The 18,964-nt window shown below is 36.4% G+C and overlaps 1 protein-coding gene across 3 annotated transcripts in view; it reads left to right on the top strand.

Annotated features, from left to right (window-relative positions):
- Window positions 1-18,964, top strand: part of LOC105232477 (protein sickie) — a 396,183-nt gene that overhangs the window by 31,922 nt on the left and 345,297 nt on the right. For 2 of the 3 annotated variants that reach the window (XM_049446865.1, XM_049446872.1), the window contains exon 2: window positions 9,673-10,102. The exons of the other annotated variant lie outside the window; for it this stretch is intronic. In XM_049446865.1, coding sequence (XP_049302822.1) covers window positions 10,043-10,102 — 60 coding nt within the window. In that variant the 5' untranslated portion in view covers window positions 9,673-10,042. The remainder of the gene's footprint in view (window positions 1-9,672; window positions 10,103-18,964) is intronic. 3 annotated transcript variants of the gene reach the window in all.

Raw genomic sequence — 18,964 nt, 5'->3', positions numbered from 1 at the left:
TATGCGTGCATCGTTATCTTTGAAGGTTCCTAAGTTTGAATTAGAAGGTAAAAAAAAAACATCACGTACAGTTTTCCAGTTATATCAAAAAAAAAGTCTCTTTGAAGAAATATTTGAAAAATGCCCTGTTGACTAATATACTGATAAAATTTAAAAATTAAAAAAAATTACTTTACTTTAGGTAAGACGTTTAATATATCGTGTAATAATTACATATAACTATTGAACCTGTTTTGTAGATTTCCTTTTTGCAAATGGCGATTTTTTCTTGTATTTCTCTCATTAGGAACCAACAATAATCCCCCATCATTGCAGGATCCCAGCGGCCTTGATATCTCTGTTCCATTGTTGAAATATCTTGGTGGAACCTCTCTCCCTGTTCATCACTGACGGAACCCAAATTTTGTGGAAAAAAACTCAAATGTGAATGTAAAAAATGAATTTTTAGTGACATTCTGCAACCCATTCTTTGGTAGTTTTCTTTAGTAGTTAGACTTTTTGTTTCCTAAAAAATCCGTGACAGTGCTTCTAAATGATATCCAGGCTTTACGTTGAACGGGGTTTAGTTTCTCTTCAAACTGCTTGTCCTTCAGAATTTTTCGGATTTGGGGTCCAATGAAAATTCCTTCTTTTAGCTTGGCGTCACTTAACTTCGGGAAATCTTTTTGAGGTATTTGGAAGCTTCGCTATTCTTATCTAAAGCTTTAACAAAGTTTTTCATCAATCCGAGTTTTATGTGTAAAGGGGCAGCAAAACCTTACGAGGGTCAACTAGAGGTATATTCTTGATGGTAGCTTCACCGGCACGAAATCACCTCTTTGTGGCCAATCTTTTATTTTGTAATGTTCTTCTGTTGCTCTACTGTCCCAAAGGCACAAAAAACAGCAGTATTTAGTGAATCCCCCTTGAAGCCCAAGAAGTAGTCCTATGACTTTAAGATCACCACATATCTGCCACTTGTATGTGTTGTAGTTTGTGCAATTCAAAATCAATGACATACTTTCATAAGTTTCCTTCATATCAACAGCGTGGGAAAGTGGAATTGAAGATTTAGTGTTGCCATTATGTAGCAAAACGGCTTTTAAACTTTTCTTAGATGAGTCTATGAATAAACGCCACTCTTCTGTATTATGTTGATAGCCTAACTTCTCTATAACACTTGCAGGATCAGTACAAAAGCAAATTTTATCTCGTAATGTAAAGAAAGAGGCAAACTCTTCATTACGGTATCTAAACGCGGTGGCCTTTGTACCTTTGGCCAGTAAATTCCACTGCTGTAACCTTGACGCTAAAAGTTCTGCATGTTGTTTAGATAAGTTAAGGTCACGCACTAAATCATTAAGTTCAGGCTGCTCGATCAAATGTGTTTTTTTCTTTTCTTCTTCATCTTCGGAAATCTGATGTGATCTCTTTGCCTCTTTTACGGGATATAATATTATCTTCTATAGCATCATCAACAGCACAACGTCCAATTTTTGTATCTAAGTCCTGTGGTAATGGTGAAACGGGAATTGGTAAATTTTCGACATGAGGAACGGGTTTAGCTGAAGATATGTTGGGATATTGAATTTTGTGCTTATTTTTTTTTGAAAATCGGCATACGTTTGTCATACAAAAATAGCAATCGGTAGCATGGTTTGTCGGCTCACACCAGATCATCGGAATAGCAAAGGGCATTGATGATCTATTTCCATTAAGCCAGTGGCTTAAGTTTGGCAACAAATATGAGGAGTCCAATTCCGATCTTGATTCACTATAGGAAAACCAAAATACTTGAGATATGCTAATTCAGTCACTTTAGTTATTAATCTGGCATGAGATTTAGGTGTATACAAGCCACAAACATAACAAAATGAAACAGTCGATGTATTACAACCACGTTTTCGTACTTTAGACATTTTAATCAAAAAATCTCTCCTTCCACGGCTATCGCAATAAATATACAACTACCTTCAAGTTTTTAATTGATAAACAAGAAAGAATACAGATAAGACATACGAGAAATGTCATAAATACTCTCGACTAACAAATAACTCAAAGTATATATGGATTTGGCGCAAGTAGAACAAAAAAATTACTTAATACTACGTAAAAAAAATAATTTTGAAATTCTTAAAAATCTTACGTGGTACGGAATTTTTAAATATGAATTGATTATTAGTACACCTAATTTAATATAAAAACACCAACAGCCAATCAGTTGCATATTGCCTGTAGACTAGTGTTATTGTTAATTTTAAACAAAACTGAAGTTTTCGGAAAAATTTCGAATGATTCACTTTAAACTCAATTTATCTCATTGAGAACTGTGTATACTAAAATATCCAAATAATCGAAAGTCAATTTTCATTACCTTGAAAACAGAGGAGCACACTTATTATTTACAACGTCATGACGACGGTGCCTTCAGATACATCCGCGAGTGGAGCCGTCTTTAATTTGTCACAACCCCGGTAACTAAGTTTTCCTGCATGATGCACATGTCAAAGTAGACAATCAATACTCCAGGGATGACTGGCAGACTGACATGCAGTTTTCCACCCAAGACAAACAGTAGTTAAATGCTTTTAAAGAGCTCCACCGCAGGGAGCTGTGGTTGTGGAGGTTTTCAAGTGGAGTCCTTGCGTGGCACCCTTCTTTTCTGAAAAAAAGAGGGGAAAGTACTCCAACTATAGACAAACAAGCTGGTTATATATTTAAGGCTGATTCACATAGGTAATGCTGATATGTAAACACATAAAATATATGTATGTATATATGTATATGTATATGTATGAGTAAACTGTTGTCCAGGCTATTGGTGTGCGCTCGTTGATTATTCATCAATGATGATCAGGTCATAAATTTTTTATTTGCCATGACGCACCGTTCGCAGGCACACGACTCAACTGTCAAACAATAACAGTACACAGCACGTGACCGTTACAATTACAAATTGCAGTGTGCTTGCATGGGTGCGATTTAAAAGGCGTGTGCATGTGGGTGGGCATGTCAGTTTGCTAACATTAACCGACCGTATATACATACAAACTCACGTATACACTGACATATAGCCATATAACATACTTTTTGTGAAAATACAAAAATGATTCGGCAGTTATCTGCAGCGTGAAATACAAGCAGTCTAAACACTTGTTGTAAGCGCAGAGCTCAAAAAGTCAAAAAATCCGCCGTTTTTTCTCTACACACGAATTCTCCGGGTGATGCCATTGCGGTTGTCTTACCGTCTGTTTGCTGTCGTTTAGTTGATTTTCGATTATAAATCACATGTTAGAAGCACCGCAACGCAGCTTGATTTATTGTTTCATTCGGATCAATCTTTAAGGACTCCAGCACTTCTAAGCTGCTCCTGCAACGCTTCTATTTCTCTCACCACATCCACCAGCAGCCCATTGCTGGTGTCTGCTTCCTATGCCGTCAACGCCAGTTGTTTGCTAATTGACTTAAAATTCAATTTGACAGCGCAGACGGCTTTTACGCCGGCGGCAGCGTCGGCTTGGTCACGTGTCACAACAATACTAACGGTCCGGTCATTGCCCGTTACACAGCGCAGCTGTTTTTGTTGATTTTACTGAAACTTTGATGCGTTAAATTTTACTTAACCTCAAAACGCTGACCTTAAATTATCGCAATTAATTGCTTCGTGGCGCTAATTTCAGCCGCTTTATGATGAAATAGTAATTTTCACGCTGCTTTTATTGGCCATTCCGGTTCTTAAGTTTTACAACTTAATTTGCACTTACACCCATTTCACTGCCGCGGCATTTATGCTTTTCGGAGGAAGTGTACTTTTTGTGATATTTGTCTTGCAGAGTGCCAGCTGCGCGTTTTCAATAGTTTCTGTGCTGTGTTGAGAAGCTTATTTGTGTCATTGATGAGGGTATACTGTGGCCATATGCTTTTTGAAGTTTTATTGGTATGCTACTAAGACAATTAAAAAGATTTTGGGTGGGCGCTATAAATAAACCTCTATCTATAAAAAGGCAAATGTGCATGAAGAAGGTAGTAAAAAATATTTCTGGAGACCTTAATACTCTATGTAGCTCAAGAAAATGAACCTTAGTCTCCACTGACATTATTTGAGGATGTCGCCTTCTTCAAAACTTTTTTTTCTATTAACTGAAAGCTTCAAATGATTTCAGTTTTCTACAGCTATATTAAGCTGAATTCATATTCGGTTTATATACATAAAGATTCAGTCCACAAATTCAAGGAAAGCATTTCGTTTTATTGAAAAATAGTGATTATAAGTTTAAGTTGAAGATTATAATAATATAAAGCAAGAATTTAATCTTAATTGATCAGTTTGCAACGTTTTCAGGGTGTTACAAAGTTCTTAATATGCTCTGTTTTGAGTGCAAAATGGTCATTAGAAACAGTCAAACGAAAACTAGAAAAACTGACCGAAAAATTTAACTTCTAGTAAAACAATGCCCAGAAGTTCAAGGGAGGGTAAAAACCATCAGATTTATAATCCATGATTCCAACAATAGAAATGAAAAGAAAAACTAAAATTATTACAAAGAGTATCGGGAAAAATAACATAAATATTACGAGGCTTTATGGTATTAATCGAGATTTTTCGGTGTTTAACAAAGTCTACGGAACTATACGAGTTATTTGAAATAAATTACGTAGATCTCTTAAAACTTCATGAGCATTTTTATAGGAGAGCTGAGCTATTTTGCGATGACTGGAAATAAATACTAGTCTGATATCTAAGGCTATTAAAGACTGAGATCGTTCTATACTTCGAAGAACTTGTAGAAATATCAACGGATCAATCTTATTTGATCTCAAAATGATCATTGGAATATATTATATTACAGAGGTCTATTAGATTATTAGCTCTTTTTGAAAAAAATGCTTACATAGATCTCTTAAAACTTCGTGCTGAGAGTTTTAATGTTATCGGTCAAAATAGGGCTCCCTAAACCTTGAGAAATAGTCGTACGACTTATACTAATGGATTTCACGATTCGGAAATACATTTGAAGACTCGACATTATAAATATATTATATCTTTTTGGTCGGCATCCTTCGACTCTAATAAGCATCATCATTTTTTAGCATAATACCAGAGCTATGGCAACACTGTCATACATGTGGATAGTAACTTTTCTTTGAGTGTCTACTTTTAATAAGTTCTTAATGGCGTTGACATAATTTTTCCGCGGCATGAATTTTAGCGCGCGTTATTATCATAAAAATTCTAATATCGACTTTATTTGCGCCAACTTACGACAATTGAAGTACCATTAAGACGGCGCAGAATGTTAAATAAAGAGGCGCACTAATGTAGCACAGTCAATGTGGCAAGAGGAGTCAGCAGCTGTTGCGCCACATTAGCGCCGCAATTCGTATTGATTTTTCACTTAAGACATGTGGAGTGATATTATATGAATATTTTCGCGTTTACTGATTACCTAAACATATTTCATAACAACTGTAAAAAATACATGAAAAGAGAGAAAAAATTCAAGCTTTCATAATCACAAAAGCATAACAGTTTAAATACACACATGACTGCCACGCCTTCCTCAAATTCAACACAAATTAGCACAAACATCAATCACCACAAAAACGACAAGAAAGAAAAACCAGCGACCAAACAAACAACCCGAAATTAAGGTCAAAACTCATAAGGCCAACGAAACCAAACTGGGGAAAAATTCGAAAAATGCGTGAAAAACTATGTTGATTGCAACACCGTCTTGCTTACCGCTCACTTTTTTCTTCGCAGTCAATGGCAAAGCACGTGCCATTCGCCATTTGCCATTTCTTCATTCTTCCTTTCTTGTAGCTTGTAGGAAGTGAGTAGGGAAAAGATATTTTGGTTTCTTTGTGTGCGTATCTGAAGCGTAAATTAGCTCATTTTCCGGTTCAACAAACTCACATGTTCAACTCACCGACGCTGTCATCATGACAGGCTGCCGACTGCCGGCTGCCGACGTGCCAGTCAATGCTTGCCTCGGAAATGCCAGATAAAAGTTGTGGCAGCAAAGAAAGTTGGCAAACAGTAAGATGAGCCTGACTTGCCTGGGTGATGTGCTGTTATTAACTGTATTCAGAAGTAGCAGCTGTTTGCCAAAATGCTTACTATTTCGGTTTTCGGATGATATTTAAAAAGTCTGATGTGAAAGTAAAGGTTGGAAGTATCGGATTAATATTTTGAAAGAGCTTTTCCCAGATTTCTGTTTTTGATATATAATATAAAAAATATTCCAGTTTAATCGAGAGCAATTTTTACTCGTAATTATCTTTGTTTTTATTTTATATCTGAAATGGGAGTCTAATTCTCACTCTTCCTTGTGGTCTCTGTGGTAAAGGTACATATTACTTCTCAAACAAAATTGGAATTATGTTAGCAAATAATTTCCTTGTTAGAATTTTATTATAAATTCATCAATTCGATATTCAGCTTTTTGTCTTTCCTTCTTAATATTTGGGAAAAAATAAATTCTAGTTCTTTCTTAAGCCTATTGCTTTAGCCTTTACTTTTTTGTAAAAGATGGCATGCAGTCTCACAAAGTGGAAATCACGTCACCGAAATAAATCCGGCAATATTTTCTAACGTTTTGAGCGCAATGTCGTGTTTGTTATTCTAAAAAAATTATTTTATGTTTTTTTCTGGCAATGAACGCCGAGCGAACCATCCGTCAGGTGGAACTGCTTGCCTTATTTTTGGGGTTTTAATCAAAAATTCACTTTCATGTGCTCTGGAATACCGTTTTTGAACAGAATATCACAGGAATATAACGGCAAAATTCCTTTGAAATAATACATTGCCAGTAATTTTTTTCTATTTGGTAATTGACAGATGATCCCGTGGCTAAGATATTGAGACTCATAATGTCTTTGAATTGTCGACCTGAAGAGTGTAAACTTTGACTAAGGATGGTTTTGGTAAAAAGGTCGATACTAACTGAGATCTCACTTGAACAGTTTATCACCGGTCCGTTCTGATACCTTAAAGTCCTATAAAACTGATCACAAAGATCTTCATAAAGCTTCGTGAAGCGCTTTGAGCCGATCACAAATTTGTTGATGAGACTAACGTCAGTTTTGGAGATATCTCCTGGTTCTCCAGAAATAAGTTTGCTGAGACATTTCAAACTGTGACTTGTCGATGTGACTAGTGTCAGTTTCGGATATGTCTCCTGGTTCGACAAAGGTAGGATTGTTGAGACGTTTTAACATCTATCTTGCAAAAGCTGGACAATGGAGGAATGTGCGTGTAGCGTGTATGTCTTCACTTCACCTTCTTCCATATAACTTTGACAGTTTGTGTCGGCCTAGATTTTTTTTCTTACAGCAGGAATGGCTATTGGATAATATCCAATAAGAACTCCTATGACTGTGATAAGATGAACCTTACTAAGGACAAATAGCTAAGAAGTACTCCTACGTTTTAATCTAGGTCAAAAAGTAGTCGCATGGAGCCGGGTTATCAATCAAAGCCTGCTGAGCGCGCACGAGGTAATCGTTGACTTTGTAAGCAATACACTATATTATATTACATGCCTTTGACTTTTTATGTATTCTATTCAACTAATAGAGGAAATTTAATACAATAGATTAGAAAAAAGCAGATATAGAGACTGACAGAGCTAAACTCAATTTTAAAACAGCCACAATTAGACTTCTTTTTTTATTTTTTTTTACTTTTTTTTGTAAGAAACAAAATGCATTTACCTAATTTTCTCTTCCACAAATCTTTTTAACTTTCGTTCTTTCGTGATTAGTCCAAAACTTTAATATCCTTCAAATTCCTTCTTAACGTAAATAGAAACGTTTTATGAAAACTAATCGCAGCAGAAATTTAAGAAATATATAAAAACAGAAACTTTGTAGCTCATGACAATGAACCTTTGGGGATCGCAAAAAGTAATAAATTTAGTCCAAGCACGTATTTTCACAACAAAATAGCAAAATTCCGTTGCCATTTCATCTTGGCAATCACCCAGCTGAGGAGTTGGAGTAGCGAGTGAAATGAGACGCACAGCCTGTCGTGACAAAAATCTGCCAAATGAAGATAAAAGCAATGAAAAGACACACATTAATACATATACAGATATATGTTTAAAAAGATATAGATACATAGAGATACAAATTAAAGCTAGAGATTTGGTTAGAACGCACGCAATCCGAACGACCTTCATTTTTGAGTAAATATTTATTTTGGAAAATTTTGTATAATTTTTTGTATCACATTAATTAGACTCATATAAAGTCGAATTCGTTTGAAAAGATTTATGTTGAAGAAGGGTAACCAGACCAATAAGTGAACTTAAAAAAATGAAATTCTTCTTCAATATAACGAATCAATTTTAATTGAAGTAGAAAATTAAATAGAATTATTGCTTTTCATTCAAATTTCAACCGAAGAATCTGCGAAACACTACTAAAGCTACTCGTATCATTTCAACCTCTTCAAAATGACATTCAAATCCATTGGCTCGAGGTAATCCAAGGCTGGTAACCCCATGTTGACAGCTTGCTTTGGGGAATTATCAACGCGAATTGCCAGCGAGTGCAAAGTAAGCAAAACGCTGAATGTTCGCTACTCGCAAAGGACAATACAGGACGTTGGTAATAATTCATGCGGGTCGCCAACACACGCACCTACACCAACACACTTGCACGGATACTTACAAATTCCGCTTTGTGCGCGCAAAGTGTCAGCGTTGCGCTTTTTAGTATTACAATACAGGAGATATACAAGCCAACATACTTTTGTTGATGACTGTTTGTGTAGGAGAGGCCTTAGGTTGGATGAGGCGAAGAAAGACGAATGCGACCCGTATCGTATGCCGATGTGTTTTCAAATCGCTTGTCGCGCATCAAGTGATATGAGATGATAAGCTGGCGGATTGTAGTATGGATTTAGGTTAAGAGAAGGTTCGAAGTTGGCATATAATTTAATATTGTCTATGAATGAATTATATTTCTGATTTAAATTTTTGTAATATTTGTGGAAATATTTTTTACTTGCATTCCAAAGAATTAACCGTTAAAGATAATTCAATGTATTAAGATTAGTTTTTTTCCAGTGGTGAAACGGATTTAATCAGAATGCTATGTTTCATAACCTGAAAGTTAGTTTTAAAAGCGTATTAGGTATCGATGAAAACCGATAGATACGTTATTCATACGTACAGAAGCGGACGGAAGGCTAATACCACTGCCTTACTATCTGATTTGATAATCACTACTTTAAGTGTATCTGCCGTAAAGATAGCATTATATCTTCATTCAACTTCATTGATCTACTTACATAGATCTACGGCTACCTTTACGGCAGCCTACGCCGTCTTGAAGACGCCACAGTGATCAGGAAGTCAAAAGTTGTAATGATAGAAAGTTCCGACAGTGTACTCCTGATCCAAGCCTATCCACAAGTTTTGCTCCATATGTTAAAAAGCTCACTGGCTCTCTCCTCCAGCAAGTCCTTCTCTCCCTTGCCTCCATCTAAGGTGTGTGAGGTGCTATATGCCACAAGACATCCAGCTGCATAGATGTAAGGAGTACAAGGCAATATTTGCTTAGTTTTAGCTCTGCTTAAGGAAATTTGATTTTTCTATATTAATAGTAATCTAAGCCTACATTTTTCTTATAAACATAAGCTCCAAACCAGATTTTACACAACTTACTTTTCTTCTCTACTTTCAGAACTATCTCGCCCATAGAGCATTTTGCATACTCCTCTCATGTGATAAATTAACCCGTCAATTACCGCTTAAGTGAAACTGGCAACAATATAACATTGCAATCAACGCAAAGCTCTTTATTAGCTGCGCGTAAAAGTTAACGGTATATATTTGTCAGCAAAATGCACGAGCCGAAAACAGCAAGAGCATTAGCCAGCAATCAATCAGACTAAGCGAAAGCAAAGTGAAGGAGTAAACACATACATATTTACACCTGCACATATGTATATATGTACGCTATGCCTGTAGCGAAGAAGTCGCCTTAAAGCACCAAGAAATTTTCCCACCGTCATCTAGCGGCGCGTTAAAAAGCGCAAAGTGTTCGAGCGAAAATGCCGCACCATCATCATGTCGACTACAACCGGAAGTACTCCGCCCAGGAAACGATACAGGTAAGTGTTTGTTTTCATATAAAAACCGACTCGTTTCATATTAAGCCATTTGTTTAGATATAAACGGTTGTTGTGTTTATGTGTGTGTGTGTGATTTAATGCATGAGCTCATTCGTATATATATGTGACTGTGTGCGTGTGCAACCACTTGTCCTTGCAAGTTGAAGTGTAAACGCGCACTTGGCGTGATTATGTATAATATTTTATTTCCTACTTCCGCGTAGAGGCAAACTAAAACAACAATATCACGTAGAAATGGTAATGAAAATGTGAAGAGACTTTAGTTAAGCAGCAGGAATAGTTGTAGCTATTATACTTAAGTCTTTTAAAATTATTGTAAGCAACGCGCTACAGAAAAAAAAAAACAAAATAAGCAGAAAAGAAATAATAACAGCAAAAACTACACAACATTCTTAAGTTTCAGCGGACATTTCGTAATTAACACAAATTGACAACTCTTATTCTAATTTGTATTTTGTTGTTTTTTCTTTTAATTTGCGTAAAATAAATTGCTTTTCTTAATGCCAATGACAAGTGCCTTGCTTCGTTGAATTCGTGACACGCGACCAAATGCCATTTCATTAAAGTAGTGTAAGGGCGAAGGAAATTTGCTAAGACAGGTTTTAAATTCATAAGGAAACACATGGTTACATTTCCTTTGCCTAAAAATATGGATAAGGTTTTGAAAATGTGCAACTTAGAGAGCACAAGTCAAGAAATTTAAGGAAAAAGAGGAAACAAAATGAAATATTGTATAAGATGGTTATATTTTGTTAGATAAATAGCTAAAACCTTTCCATTTTGAAACACACAGCTGAGCCTTAAGACACGAAAATAAAGCTATCTGAGTAATTTGCTGATTCTATGCATAATATTGAGTAGTCGAAAAAGTATTTTCGTATTTTTAATCAAATTTCAACATATTTTTTATATTTATAATGAACTTTAATGAACAAAATAATTACCATTTTGGTCAACCACTTTTTGCCATTTTTTCCGCTGGAGACATTATTCCATCAGTGCAAAACTTTTCTGATATCTCAGCTAAAAACTACGACAAGTAATTTTCACAGGCTTTTCTTGAAGCCGATTTTGCTCCATTAAGGGAGTTCTGGATTGACCGAAACAAATGGTGGTCCGATGGTGCAAGGTCAGGGCTTTATGGTGGATGCATTAAAACTTTAAAACTTCCACGCCAAGCTCTTCCAGTTTTTGCCGAATCATCGAAGATGTGTGTGGTCTAGCGTTGTTCTGACAGAAGACGTAGCCCTTTCCTTTGATCAGTTCTGGCCGTTTTTTTTTCGATTGCTTGCTTCCTTCTCATTAGTTGTTGACAGTAAAATGTAGAATCATTCGTTCGACCTGTCTGGAGCAGTTCGTAGTGAATGATTCCTTTGCAATCCAAACAAATACTCAGCATGACCTTTCGAGGCGTCAATCCTGTCTTTGGACCATTTGTTGAGCTTCACCACGCTTGGACCATGATCTTTGTCGCACATTTTTATCGTATTTGATCCACTTTTCATATCCTGTTAACATTCGCTTCAGAAATGGTTCGATTTCATTTTGTTTCAGCAATTCGATTCATTAAATTTTTCACAGACAATTTATGTAGTACCCAAACAACGGGCTTCTTTTTATAGCCAGCCATCTTAAATGATTCAAAACCGTGTGATGATGAATCTAAAGTTCCTTAGCAATATCATGGCTGCTTATGTGACGGTCTTGGTCAATCTTTTCCAAAATTTCATCGATTTTTTCAACGATAGGTCGACCAGAGCGAGGTACATCTTTCGTATCGAAATTTCCAGAACGGAAGCGAGCGAACCATTTTTGTGCTACACGAACTGATACAGTACGTCTCAGAGTATTTCTAAGTAAAGTAGTGTATATAATATAAATGAATTTATGGTTAAATAGGACAGTATTATCTTCCTATATCCTCCTCGGGCTCCAATTTTTCCTCTAATCCCTGATTTAAGGATATGATTTTCATCATTTTCTATGTCAAATACCGCACAATTTACTCGCAGTTGCTTGTAAAAATATCGATTTATGCAAGGATTGTTGAATAAGACTACATGCGTACCATATCCAGATAATTTATCAATTTACTCGATATTTCTTTATATTTCGAAATTAATTACATTTTTATTAGAACATATTTTTTTTCATAATTTTTGTTTAACTAAAAGTTCAAATATAAAAGCTGTTTCATACTATAGTCCATATAATGTATGTTATTACACCAACTGTTTCATTAAGTGAATCAGAAAAACATAAATAACGGTATAACAAAAACACGATTTTTCTTGCTACCATTGCAAATACGCTCTAACGATTGTTTTTTTTTTTTGAACGCAACCTCTAAACTTCTATGAATAAATTTTGCTTCGCCATGCTGCTGGAAATAAATAAGCAGAAAGCATGCAAAAACACATTTCTCTCCGCAATGGGCGAATAGAAAACAGCTCGCATTTATATGCCACTCTTTCGCGCCAAACGCTCGCTTTGAATTCCCCATTGGCGCAATTTGACAGGCTAATGAAACGTTGTTGAGGAATTTTAAATGCTTGTTGTTTGTCGCATTTGCCATTTGCCTTGCCACCAGCACCCAAACTCCGCGCTATTATCTAGTAATCTTAGCTGCCTCTTCCTCCGTTTTCGCCTTTATAATACGCCCCAGCACCTACGCAGTGTGACGCTGCTTGACATTTATTGTGCGGGATATGAAATTTTTATTGCCTTTGATACTGCGAAACTTTCATGCTTAAATTAGATTAGATGAAACTTAGCTGTTTTCGAAAGAGTGGAGAAAGCGTTGTGGAAGATTTGTTATTTCTTAATATTCGGTAAAGTTTTAATGTCTTTAATTTGTGCGCAATAAGCAAAAATTTATGTTTACGAGTGCTTTAATTAGTTCGCTAGCGTAATTAACTCATCATTTATGGAATGACAATGAACATTTTAGAATGAAATTAAATAATTCAAAAGTGTGGTTATGTTAGTTATTGGAGATTATTTGTTATTCGAAGTGTGTGAGAAATAAACTTTTTATATTTATGGGTTCAAATTGCATATTATCACAAGTTTCATATTGGTCTCAATTAATCCATTAGTCTGATAAGTGACTATATCAACAAACATTGTCTTGAATTGTCTTTGGTAAAAATAAATTGTTTCAAGTATTTGATTTGGAGGGATCAGTTTGATTTTTTTGATTTCGTGAAAATATGTTGTAAAATATAAAAGTTCAGTTTGTGCTATAGGGTAAGATATTGGTCGTTCTGAGAAATGAGCAGTTTATTAGGAAAAACAGGTAGTGTGCAAAAATTTAGATCTATATCAAAAAATTTAGTATATATAGACGGACAGATGGAGGGCATGACTTAATCGACGCAGCATCACGCATATGATTTATTTACATCCTTTATAGGGTCTCCAACGTTACCTTCTAGATGCAAAATTACCTGTTCGGTATACCAGTCACTAGGAAAGTCCCCAAGTTACTATAGTAAATCACATTTTTTGACAAACTTTGTTTTCTTTTCAACATACTTCCCTCAAAGGTGATAGACTGATTATAGCGACTCTCCAACTTTTCGATACTATTTTTGTTGTACAATTTGTCTTTTGCTTCAAAATAAGCCTCAGCTTCGGCGATCATCTCTTCATTCGACGAAGATTTCTTCGCAGCGAGCATTCTTTTGAGATCTCAGAACAGGAAATAGATAGTTTCTAGGGGTCTATTCTGGAGTATACGGTGGATGAGGAAGCAATTCATAGATTTTTGGTATCGTGTCTTGTAACATGGTGCATTGCCTTGGTGAAACAGCACTTTCTATTTCTTCAAATGCTTGCCATTTTTTGGCAAATTCGTTCTTCGAACGGCGTAATAACGCTTAAACTCACTTCAATAAAAACTGTTCCTTAAGCATCTCAAAATACAGAAGCCATAACCTTATCAAATGACTGTTACGTTTTTCCACGCTTTGGAGTGGGTTCGTCGTGTGTGGTATACTCGGAGAAATAACGATTGGACTTCGGAGCGAAATTATGGAGCCATGTCAGACCATTGTCATCATCGACAGAAAAACTCGAGTTTATTACGATTTAACACCTCCAAACACTGCTCTGAATCATCAACTCGTAGCTGTTTTTGATTAAAAGAGAGACCACGCGAAACCCAGCTTACACTGAGCTTTCTCATACCCAAGTATTCTTGAATGATATGATATGCAAGTTCGGTTGATAACTGGTAACTTTACCTTTCTTACCTGCTATTTCGATCACTTTACGGTCTTACAAAATTATTTGGTGGACTTTTTTAATGTTTCGTAAGTACTAGCCTCATTTGGACGTCCACTGCATGCACCGACTTCGGTACTCATTTCGCCTCGATGAAACTTAGGAAACTACTATTCAATGGCCGATTTACCTGGTACATAGTCCAAATAAATAATGTTGATTAATCCAAACCTTGAATTAAATTGAAATTTTTCCCAATATTTTATCAACACTCGAAATTTTTTTTTTCGTTTTTTTCTTCTCAGAAAAAGTCTTTTGAGGTCCTGAACTGGAATATTCCAAGAAAGGCACAATTTATTATGAGTATAGTAGTTACTAAGTTCTCACTGCACCATATTATTTCCGCTGAAAATTTTTAAGAAGAAAATATTTTTAACAACGTTTCGAAATTCATAGAAAATAGGCAAATCAGCCAAAATCAAAATCGAAATCCTTCACACAGGGAATCTTTGCAAAACCACTTGCTCTCATTTCCATATTTAACCAACTCATACTCTCACAGAACCACGCTCTCTTTACAATGTTGACATGCGAGTTTGCTCTGCATAGCCTTATTTTTGTTTCTTTTTTACCGTTAAGTAAGCAAAGCACGTGACTTAAATGCTGGAATTCGAAACAAATACTTGAACTCATTGTTGTTGCTTTTATAAAGCATTTGTATGCGACTTCCTACAACAAATTCCTGGGCGACATTGACATTTTTTGGAGACCTTGAGCTCACCTCCCTCTAAACTTACTCATTTTGCTCAATGAGAGCGCTCTCCAATACTCCAATTGAACAACTCAGCGGAGAGTGCGAGAGCATGTGAATGAATTTGTTTTTCACCTTGAGGGCTTGTACGGATGCCGGTTCGCTTTTGTATTCACTCTTTTGGAGCGCACACACACTGCGTTGCACTTGAAAATTGACAGCGTTGTTGTTGTGAAAAGTTTTCATTTCGTTTCACTCCATAAAGCGCCAGACACATTTGCCCAACAACAACAAGAGTGAAATTTTGAAAAAATCTAACAATGAAATTTCGTCAGCTGGCAGCTGCGCGTCATTTGTGGCAAAATCAGGCGAATTTTTCGAAATTGTATGTGTGTGTGTGTGTGTAAAATTGGAGATTCTGCAAATCTCAAAGTGGCAGGGAGTGCAGGTGGTTCGATTTGTTGGTTGTAGTAGTGGTTTTTGGTGTTGTTCACTGCTTGCTGTTGTTGAAATTAAATTTCATTGCATACTTCTGGGGGTGCTGTCGGCCAACTCTACCCGTGTACGCACTCGTAGCAGGAGGTGCATAACTGGAATGTGTAGTGGGTTATGAATGACTGTAATATGAGTGTCAAAATGCTATTACAACAACTGGCTATTGTTGGCGTAGAGTGGCAATGTTGCACGCCGTTGGTGGGGGATGAAATTCAAGATGAGTAACTGAGTTTGAGCAGGCGTGTGTTTTCCGATTAAGCAGAAGCGTACATATTCATGTGCTCTTGTTGTTGTTTTGTTGCTTCTGCAGTCGTAGTGTAGCTAAAAATCTACCACCTTGACGCGGGTGTGCATCCCCTCAGCGTTTGGCCTGCATTTGAACCTGACATTGATGATGGCGGTGATTTTTTTTTTGTGTTTATCTAACATGCACTGTGAGAATTTATAGTATGAAGATGAAATATTTGGGTGAAGCTATATAACGTAGAGTAGATGTTAAATGCTAATCAAAGACAGTTATTTGGATTCGATTGGGTGGATTCCAATTAAAAAGTACTACGATCTCTTTGCCAAAAATTGCTTTAAAATAACTTGGTAATAGTACATTAAGTAATCAATGGATTTTGAACCTCCTGACGTCGTGATAGAAAGTGATTAGGAGTTATTTAGTCCAGTGATCTTTATCGTATTTTTATTCCACAAAGCAATTTGTCAGAATAAGTTAAGCGACGTTTTAATCCTAACAAAAAAAGATCGAAAAGGTCATTGACAAATCCTAGCATTTTTTTTGAGGCAAAATGTTCAACACATATTTTTAGCGGAAACTTAAAGGAACAATACTTCTATTTGTAGCTTCTTGGGATAAGGAAAGACCGTAAATTTTCTTAGATATAGTAGGTGTTCGATGCATATTTTTGTTGAAAATGTCAATGGAGACAGAATTTTTTTAATAATAACAGCTATGATGCATCTGTCAAATTCTCATTGTCGTCGAAGTCATAGAATATTGCTAGGAAAATTTTCCCAAACAAATTTTTATTCACAATATGATCGTGTCCTTCGATGTTTCCAATGACCTTTGGTTCTTCCGTTTTGCCTCCTTTTTGGAGTACCATTCGCTATATTGTTAGACAGTTTCAACCTACCATGCATGCTAATTTCACATATTTTCCCACATTTGAATCCAAATTTTTCTCTCCGTGTACATCTACCTCTGCTCTTACTTTGGCACTATGCACTTTCTAATCAAACTTTCGCTGTTGAGATTGAAAGACCCGCTAGTCATGAGTGTCGTATGACTGCCTAAATAAAACCAAACAAAGCTGAGCTACATACATATATGCAAAATCAATGGAAGACAAGTGCAGAAAGAAACCAAAAGTCTTACTTTGCTTTGAGCTAATAGCACAGGGTGACTTCTGCTTCCACTTTTTCGAGTCTTTGCAATTTTAATTTTTTTCCTTGAAAATTTTTTAGCAGCAATGGCAGCAAAGCAATTTGGGGCGGTCGTTGGCCGCAAGCGAAATCAGAGTAGCTAGAGAAAAAAAAAGACCAACGTTAAATTAATAGAAACAAAAAGTAAACAAATGGTTGAAAACATAAGCAACAAACGCGGGTGTAAAACGAGAAATGTTAACAAAGACGTAAAGTGTAAAAACTTCACTTTGCTTCAACTCTCCCCAGCACAACTCACCTCAACCCACTCTCGCCCGCTTTACACATTTTACTGCAAACAGCGCCATGCCGCAGGAGCTATTACCGTGTGCGTTCTTGTGGTGCGAGCACCGAACACAAAGTGGCTATTTAGCATTTCTGAACATCCTGCTCATCCTGCGCCACTTTCAACTGCAGCTGTGGTTATATGTGCTTATATTTTTGCTACTTTTTACCTTCTGCAAGCGGTCGGTTTTTGCTTGCCACACATTACCTGCCACTTGTAGGTTGTTGTATGGTTGCTGTTGTTGCTGGAGGATAGTCGCTTCTTGTAGTCCTTGTGGTCCGATGGCTTGCAACTTTTACTATTTACCTTCAGATTGACCCGCAGGTGAAATTGTGGGCAGTCGGGTGGCCTTAATTTTTTACGCAATACTTACCGACTTGTTTACCGTTGATTTACTTGTTATTCCTTACGTCTTTTCTTTTGTGGTTTTCTTATTTTCCTTAGTAATATGGGCAAATGGCTTGCGTTTAGCTTTCGCGCGGGTAAACCGTGAATAAAGTATGCAAATTTCAAGGGTCAATTATAGTTTTCACTAGAGACCAAGAATATAGATGGAATAAAAAAATTATAAATGCGTGAATATATTGCTGGCGATTTTATATAAAAACCTGTGGCATACGTTTAGGCGCGCAAGCAATTAAGAAATTTTTTTTATAATAAATATTTTATGCAGGCATATATTTCATAGAAATTGCTATCATGGCATATATTACGACGTTTCAAGTCGCCTGTTAAACCATCAAGTTAAAATTTCTTAACATAATTTTAGGAGTCAAACGCCCACAGCACACACAGAATACCTTAAAGGCATACATTCCTCCACCTGTCTAACCGTAGGAAACCCAACAACGGCAGCCAACTTATGTTTAGCTTCAAAATCACTGTCCTATTGCATAAATTCAGGCGTAACCGATACAGCAGTTCAAGTGCAAGCGAGTTCAATTGAAACGCTATCAAACACACAACCTTGGACTTACTATTTGTTTTGGTATTTGCGCTTGTGCATATGTTTCCATATCACTTACGTGCATTGTCTACCGTTTTCCGTGTTGCATACTTTTAGGGTTAGAAGCCAATCGTAGACCAACCTGCACTTGAACTTCAGTCATTGTATGCTTTCCTTTCGCTCGTTTTGCTTCTACAATAAATTCGATTTTACCTTATATCGGCGTTTTATACGACTCAACCTTTACTCCTGCCCCATTCTACTTTCAAACAACGGTAAACCATATTTCCATGCTCGCGTCTGCTTTTTTAGCAACGGCTATTGTACACAAATACCTTGTGTACATATACATAACCTGCAGTAAACGGAAATGTCTAGTTTGTCTCCTCGTAGGAGGTAGAATTGTTGTTGCGTCTGTGTAAATTCACAAGGCTTATTCTCATGTTTGTACATGTATGTATGTATGCAGGAGTATTTATGCGCAAGAATTAAATTATACGTCGGCGGTAAACGTCGTATGATATTGACAAACGGTTTGTCAATGGCAAGGACAATTATGTTTCCTCGACTCTGCCCTCATAACTTCATAGGGAGCGAGCAGACTTGCTGAGGGAGCTTCGCGCGTAATGCCTACTACGGTTAGACAAAAAATAATAGCAATATGGTATTTAAATAGAATTTTGCGGTTGAAATAATAAAGTG

The sequence above is a fragment of the Bactrocera dorsalis genome, chromosome 1, assembly GCF_023373825.1.
Source record: "Bactrocera dorsalis isolate Fly_Bdor chromosome 1, ASM2337382v1, whole genome shotgun sequence".
Lineage (NCBI taxonomy): Eukaryota > Metazoa > Arthropoda > Insecta > Diptera > Tephritidae > Bactrocera > Bactrocera dorsalis.
This window is presented reverse-complemented; position numbering and strand designations above follow the sequence as displayed.